General features: G+C 36.4%; 1 protein-coding gene across 3 annotated transcripts in view; it reads left to right on the top strand.

Annotated features, from left to right (window-relative positions):
• ASCC3 (activating signal cointegrator 1 complex subunit 3) overlaps positions 1-16,090 on the top strand; it is a 359,136-nt gene that overhangs the window by 261,447 nt on the left and 81,599 nt on the right. For all 3 annotated transcript variants that reach the window (XM_058734818.1, XM_058734819.1, XM_058734817.1), the window contains exons 34-36: positions 390-515; positions 11,679-11,790; positions 11,987-12,121. In XM_058734818.1, the coding sequence (XP_058590801.1) occupies positions 390-515; positions 11,679-11,790; positions 11,987-12,121 (373 nt within the window). The remainder of the gene's footprint in view (positions 1-389; positions 516-11,678; positions 11,791-11,986; positions 12,122-16,090) is intronic.

Here is a 16,090-nt window from a genome sequence, read left to right as displayed (position 1 = left end):
ATGAACATTATGTTATGCCAGTCTTTCAACACATCTGATCATGTTAGTATACTCTATAACACCAGTACAATTGTGTTTCATATGACGAGGAACTTAACACTCACTGAGTAAATGAAAGGAATATCATTACTCATAACTATCACCCCTATCTTGCCAACTCTCCTTTCATCTGCCTCAGTATTATTTCATACTTACACCCATACCCCATAAGTACATTCTTCCCTACTCTCCAAGTTACATCTGCTGTTGCCCACTCTACCTTTCTCCTCTTGGCTCTTAGCTTTCCTAAAAGTTACTAGCTCCCTTCCGTCAGTCTGCTATGTGAGATAAAGTGTGTTTCATTTAACCTAACCTTCATGTATGTTTCCCATATCTTGTTCACTGTATAGCTTATTAGGAGTGCTCTCTGACCATTTAAATGCAGAGATTGCTGGTGGTACAATTACATCTAAGCAAGATGCAATGGATTATATCACTTGGACTTACTTTTTCCGACGTCTTATCATGAACCCCAGGTAAGTGTAGGGCAACTATTTATCTTTCTGGTTCGCGCCAAAAGAAAATTATTTTTGAAAGTAACAATCCCTAAATTTTAGTACATAACAAAAAAGTCAGAGCTTTGGACATTCTAGATATACGAATTTGCCCAGAGAATCACATGATGTCTCTAGTATGATCACAATATATTATAATATATTTGAAAATGAATAATTGTATGCACTTATTACTTAGCTGCTTTTAATTAAGATATCCTTGAGGAGTTTGCTCTGTAGTTAGGGAGACAGGACATCTGAAATCATTAAGAAATGATTAAATGATTAAGCTAGATGGTAGTTACTGACTTAGGTGCAATTGGAATTCAGAGAAGAATGAGGCTTATGCAGTTGTAGAAGGAAGAATTTGTAAGGCATTTGTAATGATTGATAAGAACTCTGCAAGAGGAAATAAAAGTGGGGGGTTGTTGTGGAATGTCTTTTACTTTCAGACAGTATAGGTTAGATCTTCATTCAGCACTTATTTGTCAAATGTTATAATAGAGATTGAGGATAAAAATTAGTGTACATTATCCTCCATCTTCAACAGCTAATCTTTTTTTTTTTTGAGAGAGAACACAACAGGGGGAGGGGCAGAGGAAGAGAGAGAATCCCAAGCAGGCTCCATGTCCGGCGCAGAGCCCCAACACTGGGCTCAATTTCACAACTGTGAGATCATGACCTGAGGCAAAATCAAGAGTTAGACACCTAGACTGAGCTACTCCAGGTGCCCGGGCAGATCTTTAAATGTGGGGGAAAGACATATAAATGATTTCAATGTAAATCATAAGTTCTATAATAGAATTGTATTTAAGCCCATGAGAGCAAAAAATTCACAGAGATGATACTTCAACCAAATTTTGAATCTGAAATGGGAATAGAAAAGGTCAGAGGCACAAAAATACTATATGGGTATAGGCTCTCATGGCTGAAACGGCATTTGTAGAGTGCCAAGAAGTTTGATGTAGCCAGAGCTAAAGAATATGGAGACCAAAAGATTGTCTTGACCAGAAAGTGGGCCAAGCACCAGAGTAAATGGCCTGTATGTCATAATAAGGTGTTTGCATTTAGCCTATTGGCTGTGGTGAGGGTTTTTGTTTTTTTTTTATGTTTATTTATTTTTGAGAGATAGAAATAGAGCATGAATGGGGGAGGGGCAGAGAGAGCGGGAGACACAGAATCTGAAGCAGGCTCTGGGCTCTGAGCTGTCAGCACAGAGCCCAATGCAGGGCTCAAACTCATGAACCATTGAGATCATGACCTGAGCCAAAGTCAGACACTTAACCAACTGAGCCACTCAGGCACCCCACCTGTGGTGAACTGTTAAACACAGTTTAACATCCCCAAATTAGGTTCAGTTTTTTTTGTTTTTTTCAATACTTATGAAACTATGGTAGGGAATGGGCTGAAATGAAGAGACAATCAGAGCAGGAAGACCAGTTAGGGAGCTGTTTAAGCTGTGAATAAGACCTTAACAGTTGCAGAAGGAATGGAAGGAGGGCCAAAGATGGGGACATTCCTGATACGAATAAGAGGAAATATCAAAGCATTGTAGGGTCTTGAACAGAGAGATCATGATGAAATATTATTACTAAATCTTACCTGTTGGTACCTTGAGAAATTTGTTTTTTGTTTCAGCCATTTCCACTCACACAGATAGGAGTTTGAGAATATGGTGGCATTTTTCTGTTTCCTCAACTGTTAGGGACTCTGGATTAGATACAAAATATCATTTGGGACATGATTGCGAGATTAACGAGGTAGTCGCTACCTCGTAAAGCACTGCAGCTTTACGGTAGCCATTAGATCACAGGATTAGAATTGTAGAAGGGTATACTGGGATGCACTTTATATGCACTCTGGTCCTACCTTCTTGCTTGATATTAAAGAAGGGGACTTTGGAAACTTGAAGTGACTTGCTCTGGATCCCAGAACTACTTTGTCAGAAAGGTAGAACTTAACAACATAAGTTTTGTGACTCCACTCTACTTTTTAGAGGGATGAGTGAGATAGCAGTGAGAATAGAGGACCTACCTAGAGGAAACTGGAATAGGCATCATTCCTTGTTGCTCTCATTACAAACTACCTTCTATGTAATAATTAATGTGGTAAGAAAAATCCACATGCAACCATAATAAACAGTATTAATTAGGGACAGAACAAGAAGCTTGGGAGAGGTTAGCACAGTGGGCAAAGATGAAATCTTGAGGGAATATACTTTGGTTATAACTTAAAGAAATTATATTGAGCCTCTGAGCCCAGGGACTTCTTAGGTATTGACAGTTAGGATATCTCCTGCTCATATGATTATAGTCCATGTAAATAGTGAGTATTCCATAGTTCACAGTGCCTGACCTACTTTACCTGACAGCCATCTTTGCTAGAGGGAAATTCTGGGACTGGGAGTCAAAAGATGTATCATCTTGACATATTGGCTTAGGGCACTTGATTGTTGTGGCAGCTGTTTTTCCTGCCCCTTTGATGCCCCCAAGAAGAGCTGGGTATCCCCTCCTACACCACCAACACCATGAAAGGAGACATTAATCCATACCACCTCTAGGTAAGAAGTTCCTCTCACTTTCATACTTTTGTTGTCACTCTTCTCCCTGTCTGCAGTATGCTCTCTAGCCCTTATAGCCATCTAACAGTCTTAAAAGATCTAACAGTCTTAAAAGTTGATGCATGTATTGATAAATGCACTTAAATTAATTTTCAGGAGGTGGTGGTTTATACACTCTTGACTATCCATATCAAAGTTGCTAGTTCTTTTAGTAGTCACCTGAACATATTTTGAGATACCTGGCTAGGTTAAGACTAAAGCTATCATTATTATGCTGAAGTAGAAACCTGTGCCCAAGCTGTTGCTGTGTGAATTAATCAGTCCAAAACTGGTACAGCAATAATTTTTTTGAAGGCTTATGATATTTTTCACTAAAATATAACAAGCAATCCTAAAATTTACATGAAACCACAAAAGACCTCCAATACCAAAAGCAAACTTGAGAAAGAACAAAGCTGAAGGCATCACATTTTTTTATTTCAAACTATATTACAAAGCTGTAGTAATCAAAACAGTATGACATTGGTATAAAAACAGACACACAGATCAGTGATACAGAACACAGAGCCCAATAATATGGTCAATTAATTTACTACAAAGGAGCTAAGAGTATGTGATGGAGAAAGAATAATCTCTTTAATAAATGATACTGGGAATGCTGGATATTCACATGCAAAATGAAACTGAACCCATATATTTCACCATGCACAAAAATCAACTCAAAATTGTTGAAAGACTCGAAGGGAAGACCTGAAACTATAAAACCACTAGATGACATAGCCTTGACAATGGTCTTGGTGATGATTTTTTGGATTGAACACCAAAAGCAAAGGCAATAAAATAAACGTGTAAGACTACATCAAACTAAAATGCTTCTACATAGCAAAGGAAATCATCAGCAAAATGAAAAGGCAACCTACCAAAGAGGAGAAAATGTTTGCAAATCATATATCTGAAAAGGGTTTAATGTCCAAAATATATACAAAGAATTCATATAACTAAGGGATGTAGGGGGTTGGTAGCAATACCAGCCATGTGAGACCTTAGAGACCGTGGTAAGGACTTTGAATTTCATTATTGATGATGTAAGAACCATTGTGGGGTTTTGAGTAGAGAGAACTGACAGGATCTATTCATATCATAAGTCCAATCAATTATAAGTGTTAAAAATAATTTAAACTTACCTGTTGAAAGAAATTCTCAGATTCAATTATTTTAAATCCAACTAAACATGATTTATAGGAAACATGAAATCAAAATGATATAGAAAGTTGAAAGTTGAGGATGGAAAGAAGATATGAAGGACAATAACAAAGAGAAAGCAACAGTTGTAGAATTAAAATCAGGCAAAATGAAATTCAAGTCAAAGAAGGACAAAGAAGAATGGTTCATATTGATAACAAGCACAATCACTAAATAGTTATAATAGTTTACAAAATTTTAGGTAACTAAAAACATAGCATCAAAATAGAGAAAGCAAAAACTGATAGAAGTTCAAGATGTTAACTAAATTATAATCATGCTGAGAGACTAACACATCTCTCTTGAAAATCACACTAATATAAATTATATTTATATTTATATTTATATTTATATTTATATTTATATTTATATTTATATTATTTATATTTATATTTATATTTCTTCCCCCAAAAGGAATATGCCTACTCACAAACACTCATCAAAATTTATTTATAAAAATATACTGTGTACTAGACCACAAAGAACAACTCAGTATATTTCAAAACAGATCATAAGGCTACATTCCCAGCGCATAATACAATAATATTAGAAATAAACAAGAAAAAGGATGGCAAAAACAGTCTACCTGCTTGGGATTTAATTACTCTTATTCTAGTGAAAGGTGAAAAGTTTGTTTAAAGTTATAGACTAGAGGGGCGCCTGGGTGGCGCAGTCGGTTAAGCGTCCGACTTCAGCCAGGTCACGATCTCGCGGTCCGTGAGTTCGAGCCCCTCTGGGCTGATGGCTCGGAGCCTGTTTCCGATTCTGTGTCTCCCTCTCTCTCTGCCCCTCCCCCGTTCATGCTCTGTCTCTCTCTGTCCCAAAAAAAAAAAAAAAAAAAAAGTTGAAAAAAAAATTAAAAAAAAAAATAAAGTTATAGACTAGAGATATATAAAAATAAAAGTATTATATAACAAAGTCAATGAATTTTAGTCAAAGCACAATACCAAGGAATATTCATATCTTTAGAGTATCTACAATATAGCATGAATGCTTGAAAACAAACTAAGCATTCATCTCTGTGGGGGGCAGGGCATAAAAGCTGCCCACGTGGGCTTTCAAATGTGGTGCCTCCCAATCATATGGGGGCCACCAAATGTGGGTCAACTTGATTGGGTAGGAGCTGGAAGCCCGGGTGGTGAAATAATTCACCCAAGTCAGAACAACGGAGATAGAAGTTTATTGAGCACACCATTAAGGAAAGAGTAGGCAGGACAGCAAGGGAGAGACTGCCATGAGGCAATGAATGGTAGGGGGCTCTAGTTAAAGGGAGAAGGTGAGGTATGAAAATGTATGGAATTTTCCTTTTTTGGTACCTGTGTCCTGCTGTAAGTAACCCATTGGTCAGCTATAGCTTAAGATAATCTGAGGTGAGTTGCCTAATGGGCCTGTTTATATTCAGCCAGGAGGCTGAGGCCAATGTGGGCCCTTCTACCTTACTCGGGTTCCCATTGTTCAAGTTGGTTACCTAAAAGCAGCCTCTACGATCTCTAGGAACTAGATGAACATTAATAAAACACAAATATGAGAAAGGAATTTATAAAAGTAAAAATCAAAATTAATAGTGACAAACACAAGTATACACTATTATTATTTATTATCTACTGTATTTGAGACGTTGTTTTGAGAGCCTAACTCATTTAGTCATGATCCCCATTTTATAGATGAAGAAGCTGAAGCACAGGGAGATTGAGCAACTTGTCCCTAAGTACACAGCTCCTGAGTGGCAGAGGCAGCGCTGGAATTCAGGCACTCTGGCTCCAGGGGCTACAATCTCCATTACCAGGCTTGTTAGCAGGTCCAGAACTCAAATATCCATACCCCTTCTCCACTTCTCTTTCCAGTGTTACGCTGGAAAATGTGTTCTTTATAGAAACCATACTACACAAATTTTGGATGTATAACTCTTTTGTTCATTTGATACCAAAAAAAAAATTGTCCATTTTAATATCTATACCTTTACATCTGGATAAAAATGGAAACATGTGCCTAAATCAATTTTAATGACATGTATTTTATTTAGTCTGCTATAGTGAGGTTCTACAATTTTCTTTCTGATTGGCCCTTGATTGTATCTTTTTATTATTGTCTGTGTTAAACTCCCCTTTTCTGTAATCTGGAAGCAAAGAAAGGCACAAAAGTTCTGGAAATTGGTAAATTTTTCGTACTTATTTTTAGATGTTAAAAGTTTTTTTTTTTTAAGTTTATTATTTTGAGAGAGACAGAGACAGTGCAAGTAGGGGAAAGGCATGGAGAGAGAGAGAGAGAGAGAGAGAGAGAGAGAGAGAGAGAGAGAGAGAGAGAGAGAAGAGGAGAGGGGAGGGGAGGGGAGGGGAGGGGAGGGGAGGGGAGGGGAGAGGAGGGGAGGGGAGGAGAGGGGAGGAGAGGGGAGGAGAGGGGAGGAGAGGGGAGGAGAGGATCCCAAGCAGGCTCCCTCCTGCCAGCGCAGAGCCTGACATGGGGCTCATACTCACGAAACTGAGATCATGACCTGAGCTGAAACCAGGAGTCAGACACTCAACCAACTGAGCCACCCAAGTGCCCCAATCTGTTAAAAGTTTTAAGAAGGCTAAAATCATTGTCTCAAAGGAAGGGCTTATATTATATGTAGCTTTAATATATCTTAATATATTAACTGTCATAAATTGAGATTTTACTTTTGGTTTAGTGGGAGAGGACTGCATATATATATATATATATATGTATATGTATATGCATGTGTATGTTAAAGGAAGATAATAAGGTTTATTTAAAATAGACAAGACAAAGAGTGCTTTCAAAATACAGTCATACATAGATAATAAATACGACCCAATTCCCCAACCCCCTTCATTTAATCATAACAACTATAAAGAACCCCCACCACACCACCACCAAAAGTGGAACTTATGTTGACAAAGATTCTGCCACTGTTCCTGGATTGTTCTCTGTATGTTTATAGTGTGTGTGTGTGTGTGTGTGAGAGATATGCATATGTATGCAAACACATGCACATGCATATGAAGATACATTTACATATATAAATATATACGTAGACACAATTACATTAGTTAGTTCAAATGTACATAAACACATGTACTGGTGCATCATGAAATATAATATATTCCAAATTGAGTTCTGGATTCAATTTGTATGTTCAATTTCACTCTCTGTTTTCCCCTGAGGAAGCTTTTAAATATTTCTGGGGCAAAAAATGTTGTGGTAGTTTCAGCTGTCCCTGCAACCACTTTCATTATTTGTGTCATTATTACTGCTGCATAATCTGAACATAAAAAAACATGGTGCCGTAACAAATGACTTCCCAGTACTGACAGTTATAGCAGCAGCATTTCAATACTGATGAAAAATTTCCCAGCAAGATCTCTGGCCAGGTTTACAATAACTAAACAGGAAATGGCTGCCACTATTCACATTAAATCCAGACTGTTTGGTGTAACTTTATCTATGTTTTAGATTACAATAAAATCTCTTTCATTCTCAACTGGCAAAATTTTATCCTTCGTGAGGTTGGAAAAACAGAACTTGAGGTTTCATGTGTGGTATTCCTGTTTGTCCTTTGACAAGAGCTCTTAAAGCTAATTTTTTTAAGTTGTTTTACTTTGGGATTGTTTAAATTTAATGAACTTTGTAAATTTTTATGAGAGGGAGAGGTTTGTTATGACTTTTTCCCAATGGACTGCTATTAGAAGTTAGCTTGTCTAGCCCATGTGCTAGATGCTGTCAGTATCCAACTGCCTTTGACTTTCACACCTCCCAGGGGACTAGTAATTGTTGTGTTCAAACAGCCTGTAATTGTGATCCCGCTGGCTTTCTCAGTACGCTTCTGGCTATTAGAATCATTAAACAACTCAGCACCTGTTAACAGCATTGTAAATATTCAACCCTGCTTGTGTGCAGGTTGAGTCCAATATAGAGAAATCTTACAGAGCTCAGCCTCATAAATTAGAGCTTCTGACAAGTCAATTATTGTGAAACTGGGTTTCTCTGTGAAATAAATGAAATAGCATGCTGACAAAAAGGTAGGCTGTCTGTTTATGGCAGAGAGAAGATAATGACTTCATGATCCAATGCAGAGAGCATGAAACTACATTGTATCCTTTATCTATAATTAAACAGTTGTGTAATATTTCTGTTTTAGTAACCAGTAAATTATAAATTTTGTACTGTGGAGAGTGCAACATGAAAACAGACCTTTAACTTAGCTGTTGCTTGATTTTCAAGTTAGTAAAGAGATTATTGAAATTAATGATATATAATGTTTTAAACTAAATACTTATAATTATTTAGGCTAGAAATTACCCAGTGACTAAAAAGTTCATGCTATAGAAGCAAAGGCCCTATAATGCTAATGAAGATCATGTAAATATAAACTCCATTCTTTATTCCCAGGAAAGTGTCAGAATATATTATCTCCTAAAATTTTATGTGACCTAAACAATAATTTCATTTACATTTTGTTCATTTTACAGTGTCTTGTTAAATTATATATCTAATTGAGATGTAGCAAATCTTACTTTTATAAGGATTTTTAAGTGGTTTAAGTAACCTTAGATCAATTGTTACCAAAGAATAATAGTTTAATTAGTAAAGTTATATCACAACAAAAATATGCATTTTAGTATTTGTGTTGGGTGTGTAGAAGACAACTTTTAAATTTTTTTTTAAATGTTTATTTATTTTTGAGAAAGAGAACACAAGCAGGGGAAGGGCAGAAAGAGAGGGAGACACATAGTCCGAAGCAGGCTCCAGGCTCTGAGCTGTCAGCACAGAGCCACTGCGGGGCTCAAACCCACGAACCGTGAGATGGTGACCTGGGCCAAAGTTGGACTTTTAACCAACTGAGCCACCCGGGCACCCCAAAAGACAACTTTTTAATGATTGAGAATTTCCTACTCTTGAGTGTAGTATTTTAACCAGCACTTTCTATTTTTTAAGTAGTTATCGCTTTCTAAAAATAAATTTTAAAAAGTTATCATTTACATATGCCAGAATACCTGAAAAAAAAAATTTAGGATTTTTTTTTAAATTCCAGATTATCCTCAGAAATCATAAGGATAAAAGTGTTGATATTGAGTAAATTAAATGTCAGTTCAATTACTTAAGTTGAAGTTTTGCATTTCTTAGGCAAGTCAATATGAGATGTTGGTGAGCACATTAGAAAAGAACAACCATATTAAGAGAAAATATCAATGGAAGTTTTTAAAGTTATTCTAAAAATTGTGTTAATTTTGGGGCGCCTGGGTGGCGCAGTCGGTTGGGCGTCCGACTTCAGCCAGGTCACGATCTCGCAGTCCGTGAGTTCGAGCCCCGCGTCGGGCTCTGGGCTGATGGCTCAGAGCCTGGAGCCTGTTTCCGATTCTGTGTCTCCCTCTCTCTGCCCCTCCCCCGTTCATGCTCTGTCTCTCTCTGTCCCAAAAATAAATAAATGTTGAAAAAAAAAATTTTTTTTAATAAAAATAAAAATTGTGTTAATTTTTATCAAATAAGATTGTTAATAATATGATCATCAAATAATTTGTTGTAGTCTTAGAGACATGATTTTAGGGTTTTTTTTTCTTTTTTGCAACTTATTTTAAATGTTTAAGAAATGTTTACCCTGACTGTTCTTTATCTGGATAGAAGCTACAAATGTCTTAAAAATTTCCCAGTAGACTTAGGAAAACATTAGAAAGGATATTAGCCCATCAAAATATACCCTGTAACTAAATAAAACAGTGACCAAAATAAATATTGTTAAAAAGAATTTATAATTTTTGAAGGAAAGTCTTTTTCAAAGATGATTTTAAATACTATTTGTAAACGTACTAAATTTGTTAAAGCATAAAAATGGTAAAGTTGTCATTAGTTAATATTTGTAGGGGAATATGAGACTTACGTTTTCAAATGGCCTAGGAAATTTTTAGGCAAAAATGGTATTTTAACTTTTGTTTTTCATGGTAATACTGTTTTCATAAAGCCTTCCTTCTGTAATTTTAATTGCATAAAAACTCATGTAGACAGCATGATCTTGCTGTCTCTCTCAAAATGAGTAACTGAACATTAAAAAAAGCTTTGTACATTTTGTTTAAATTAACAATAGCACTGGTTTCAATACTTACCTGTTCATTGATAAATATTGCTTTATTTTGGTCTATGACATCAACTTTTCCAGGAAAGGCAGTAATTTCTCTGCAGACTAAGATTGAAAGTAACTATTTCTCATTTGTGAAAATTAAAATCTTCAGCAAGTAATTATGATTTACAGAGTTTCCTAAATAAAGAGTCTATTATTAATCCTTACTTAGTGGAGACTCTCATATTGGTGTACCTAGCTTTTTGTTTAATCTTCTCTTTCTGCTGAAAGTATATCCTGCCATCATTTAAGTCCTGCTTTGTGTATTTTTGAATGAATTTTTGCAGTATACTGACCTCAAATCTTTCCCTTTGAAGAAAGAAAAAAAAATCACCATATTGATCACTTGTGGTTTCCGTCAGGCCTCTCCCATTTGAGATTGTTAACACTTTCTTTCCAGACTATGAATATCCCCTTTCTAGTCCTGTGCAGGTGTACAACCCTTGTTCTGGGCTTCAGTCTGTACAGATGGAAGCCTGTTCTGAGGCCACTTTACACTCCTGTTACTTGATTTGGATGGAGAGAGGAGATATAACTCTCCATGCTGACCGGGGTGCAGGATTCACCCACCAAGAATTAGAGATCTGCTATGATGTAGGGGCATTCTGTCACCCTTTGGATCTGTTCCCAGGCACAGATTCCTAGTAATCTTAGGGATTTGCCAAGAACCTTTGGAATTAGAGGGAAGAGCACTCAGATGAATTGCATGTCCTTAGGCCTTTTACTTAGAAGATATACAGAGCTGAACCTGTGTGGCTTTTGTCTATAGAAGCTTAGTTCAAATGCTTTCTTGTTAGCTTGATGATGTCTTTCCCCATATTTAGGGTGACATGTAGTCATTAGGCATTTGAAGAACAATCGATGACTAAATTTCCTAAAAGAATTCATCTACTACTCAAATCAATAGTGCTTTGAGTTTTATAAAGTTACTGAGGATGGGTTTTTATATATAAAAGGAAGTTATATATTTATATATGATTAGCTTCTGTTTCTAGAAAGTTAGTGTTTGTTTAATGCGATGCTGAATTTTATCTGCTTATCTTCCATAGTTATTACCATTGTTCATCGGAGTCAACAAATCTTAGTGTGGGAATTTTGACCTGTAAGATGAAACTGGCTGTTGCGGTTGTTTTACTTCTTTGATTTGCTGTGCATGTAATTGTTCTTTGAAATTCTGAAAAGAAGAGAATGAGGGAAAATTGAAGTGCTAATGACCTTGCTTGTTTCCTAGCTACTACAATTTGAGTGATGTGAGCCATGATTCTGTGAATAAATTTCTGTCCAGTCTGGTTGAGAAGTCTCTGGTTGAATTGGAACTTTCCTACTGTATTGAAATTGGAGAGGTATGACTGAGTCATATACATTCTAAATGAAAAGATTGCCCAGCTTTTTAACAGTAGGGCTTTTGCTTCTCATGGTAACTAAACATTTTAACAAAATTGTTGCAATAGCAACCTGCAGTAAGAACTATTAGTTTTATGAATGTATGTGTTTCTATTGTACTTTTTATTTGTCATTTTATCTTTCTTTTTGAAATAGGATAATCGGAGCATTGAACCTCTGACATATGGCCGCATTGCCTCTTACTACTATTTGAAGCACCAAACAGTTAAAATGTTCAAAGAGCGTTTGAAACCTGAATGTGGTACTGAAGAATTGCTTTCAATTCTGAGTGTAAGTTTCATGACATTATTACATTGCTTTTTAATACAAAGAGATTGTATCGTATATTATTTCATACATTCTCTTTTAATTTGGGTCTTAAATGGTTGCCATCCAGGGCCTCTAGAAATTCGGTAGAAATCATTTATGAAGTCTTTTCTTCTACCAGACAAGATCGCTACAGAGCAACATATTTGGACCAAGTTTCCCATGTAATTTATTTTCCAAACTTGGATACTTCTAAAAATGGAATGAGTCACTGTTAATATGTAAGTCAGGATGATAGGTATATGCTAGGCTAGCAGTCAGGTGATCACCCTGTCCTTCAATATAATAACTTCTTTGAATTATAATTGAAAGCTTTTCTTATTGCTTATTGAGTCATTCTTCTTGACTTCATGATATTTCTGAGGTTTCTTTACATAAAAACACATGATTAAGTTCTCTGAGAATTAATGTCAGAAAAGCTGTTCAACTCCTTCCCCTTTTCCTTACAAAAAAAAAAAAAAAAAAATACAACTAGATTTATCACATGGTAAAAAAAAAAAAAAAACTATACTGTGCTTATTTTTGCTTTTTGGCCAAGAAGCTGAAACTAAATTTAATATTGAACTTAGTTACTATTAGGAGTATTTTCTCCATCTTCCTTTTGGCATACTATATATGCATTTTTGTCTTTGTTGAATTTAAATATAATAATTTCCCACAAAACTTTGTTAGCACATTAGTCAAGATATATGTTACAAAATTGGGGTGCCTGGGTGGCTCAGTCAGTTAAGCATCCTTCTTCAGCTCAGGTCATGATCTTGCGGTTCATGGGTTTGAGCCCCATGTCAGGCTCTGTGCTGACAGCTCAGAGCCTGGAGTCTGCTTCTGATTCTGTGTCTCCCTCTCTCTTTGCGTCTCTCTCTCTCTCTCTCTCTCTCTCTCTCTCTCTCTCTCTCTCTCTCTCTCTCTCTCTCAGAAATAAACATTAAAAAAAAAGATATATGTTACAAAAGAATACCATATGTCTTCTTACCCCTCCAGTACATTGGTGTTGTTTTAAAGAATTAAGAACCATTCGACTGTATAATGTCTCTAAGGTCCTTCTCTTACACATTCACTGATTCTGAGATAGTTCACTTATTAGCTTTTTTCTTCCTATTGCTTGTCATTCTCAATAGGCTTCAATATCCCATTCACAGTTTCCAATTTTTCAGTGTTTTTCCTTTGAGAAACTAGTGTGTGGATTTTTTGTGCAGCATAAGGCCACATACATTGTAGTGAGTCAGGAAATAATTTGTTACTAAACGGATGGATCCTGTATTCATCAGTTTTCTGTTGTTTGCTCTATAGAAAAGAGTAGAGAATTAAAGTATACAAGGCAGCTATCAAAAAAAAAAAAAAAAGTTTAGGAACACCTAGGTGGCTCAGTCAGTTGAGCATCTGACTCTTGATCTTGGAGCAAGTCACGATCTCACAGTTCATGAGTTCACACCCTTCTTTGGGCTCTGCACTGACAGCATGGAACCTGTGTAGGATTCTCTCTCCCTCCTTCTCTCTGCCCCTCCTCTGCTCCCTCCTTCCCTCTTCTCTAAATAAATAAATAAATACACAAACTTTAAAAAGTTTATAAAATTAAAAATTCATTTCTGAAGGAAAAATAAAAAAAAATAAGAATTGTTTTTAGATTCCTAAGAATGAGGTTTTTATTATTTCCCAATTGGAGACTCATAAAAATAGGATTTATCTGGGTGGAAGACAGTAAAATAATGGTTAATTAATTTGGGCAAGCATCTTAAACTAGTATCTGTTAGATTTAAGAATATAATTTTCCTTTCCTATTTACCTACCTTGGTGTATTTACCTAATCTAATATTTTATTTTTTTTTTTAATTTTTTTTTCAACGTTTTTTATTTATTTTTGGGACAGAGAGAGACAGAGCATGAATGGGGGAGGGGCAGAGAGAGAGGGAGACACAGAATCGGAAACAGGCTCCAGGCTCTGAGCCATCAGCCCAGAGCCTGACGCGGGGCTCGAACTCACGGACCGCGAGATCGTGACCTGGCTGAAGTCGGACGCTTAACCGACTGCGCCACCCAGGCGCCCCCCTAATCTAATATTTTAAAAGTACATGTCTACTTTGGGAACACATGTAATAACAGCTAACACCTTTGAGCACTTTTCATGTGCCAAGCACCACTCTAGGAACTTTACATTGATAAACACATTTAATCCTGACAATAATCACTAATTTGAGATTGATAACATCCCATTGGTTGCACAGCAAGTGAGTAGTTTGCAGTCTAGCAACCAAGTGTGGGTTCTTAACCACTCTCCTATGCTGCTTCTCATGTCACACACACACACATACACACACACTGATATGGAAGACACTGAGGTGGGGAGTGCATGTTAACTCTGGATGCACATTTTGCACAGTAACCCTTTATCAGATATATCATTTGCAAATATCTTCTCCCATTCCATAGGCTGCCTTTTAGTTCTGTTGATTGTTTCTTTTGATTTGCAGAAGCTTTTTATCTTGATGAAATCCCAATAGTTCATTTTGCTTTTGTTTACCTGGTCTCTGGAGACATGTCTAGTAAAAAGTTGCTGCAGCTGAGGTCAAAGAGGTTGCTGCCTATATTCTCCTCTAGAATTTTGGTTTTCTGTCACACCTTTAGGTCTTTCAGTCATTCTGAATTTGTTTTTGTGTATGGTGTAAGAAAGTGGTCCAGTTTCATTCTTCTGCATGTTGCTGTCCAGTTTTCCCAACACCATTTTTTGAAGAGACTTTTTCCCATTGGATATTGTTTCCTAATTTGTTGAATATTAGTTGACCATAGAGTTGTGGGTCCATTTCTGGGTTTTCTATTCTGTTTCATCGATCTATGTGTCTGTTTTTTGTGTTATCATCATGCTGTCTTGGTGACCACAACTTTGTAATATAGCTCAAGGTCCAGAATTGTGATGCTTCTAGCTTTGCTTTGCCTTTCCAAGATTGCTTTGGCCATTCAGGGTCTTGTGGTTCCATACATACTTTAGGATTGTTTGTTCTAGCTCTGTGAAAGATGCTGGTGGCATTCTGATAGGGACTGCATTAAATATGTAGATTGCTTTTGGTAGTATAGACATTATAACAATATTTGTTCTAATCCATGAAGAAAAAGACTGGGGGCACCTGGGTGGCTCAGTCATTGAAGCCTCCGACTCTTGATTTCAGCTCAGGTCACAATCTCATGGTCCAGAGATCAAGCCCTGCAGCAAACTCAACCTGGATCGTGTTTGGGATTCTCTCTGTCTGCCCCTCTCCCAGTTGTTCCCTCTCACTCTCTCTCAAAATAAATTAATTAATTAAAAAAAAAAAATACTGGATGCACATTGTTTATAAAGGTTTGTGAAAAACATATGCCTGTTATACTGTGTATCCCCCTCTACCCCACTAAAAGAGACCCCAAAATATACCTAGTAAGAAAAGAATTAAACTGTTATCCTCTCCAGTCTTCTCTGAAATGGCATTGATCAGAATAAGAGGTCTGTCCACACCATTTCAGCAGCTTCTTTCTTTCCACTATTATACTGCCTAAATCTGTTACCCTGATCTCCTGGTTTATTTTCATTAAAATAAAATCAACTCTTGTGATAACTAAACAAAACAAATCATCTGCAAATATATGTAAGACAAACTCAACAGTATATTTGTATACATATTGCTTGGTATACCCCTTAATAATTTCCACAGCAACAGTAATGTAATCTCTTCATCCTGTGGTGTTTAGTCTAGCAAACTCAGCCTGTGCTAGATAGCATCTAAATTTGTAGTATCTCAGTGAGACTGCTTTTTGAATAAGGATACTGAGGAATTAAAACTGTAGGACTCACATTGACAAGATCTGCAGGTACCACTGTTTTGTTAATTTCTTGTCTAGGTATTCCGCTCCATTCATTGGAGAGCATATGTGTAACTAACGAAGAAACATTAAATACTAAAGCAA

This window comes from Neofelis nebulosa, chromosome 6 (assembly GCF_028018385.1).
Source record: "Neofelis nebulosa isolate mNeoNeb1 chromosome 6, mNeoNeb1.pri, whole genome shotgun sequence".
In the NCBI taxonomy this organism is placed as follows: Eukaryota; Metazoa; Chordata; class Mammalia; order Carnivora; family Felidae; genus Neofelis; species Neofelis nebulosa.
The sequence above is the reverse complement of the archived record's forward strand: the minus strand, read 5'-3'. Positions and strand labels throughout refer to the sequence as shown.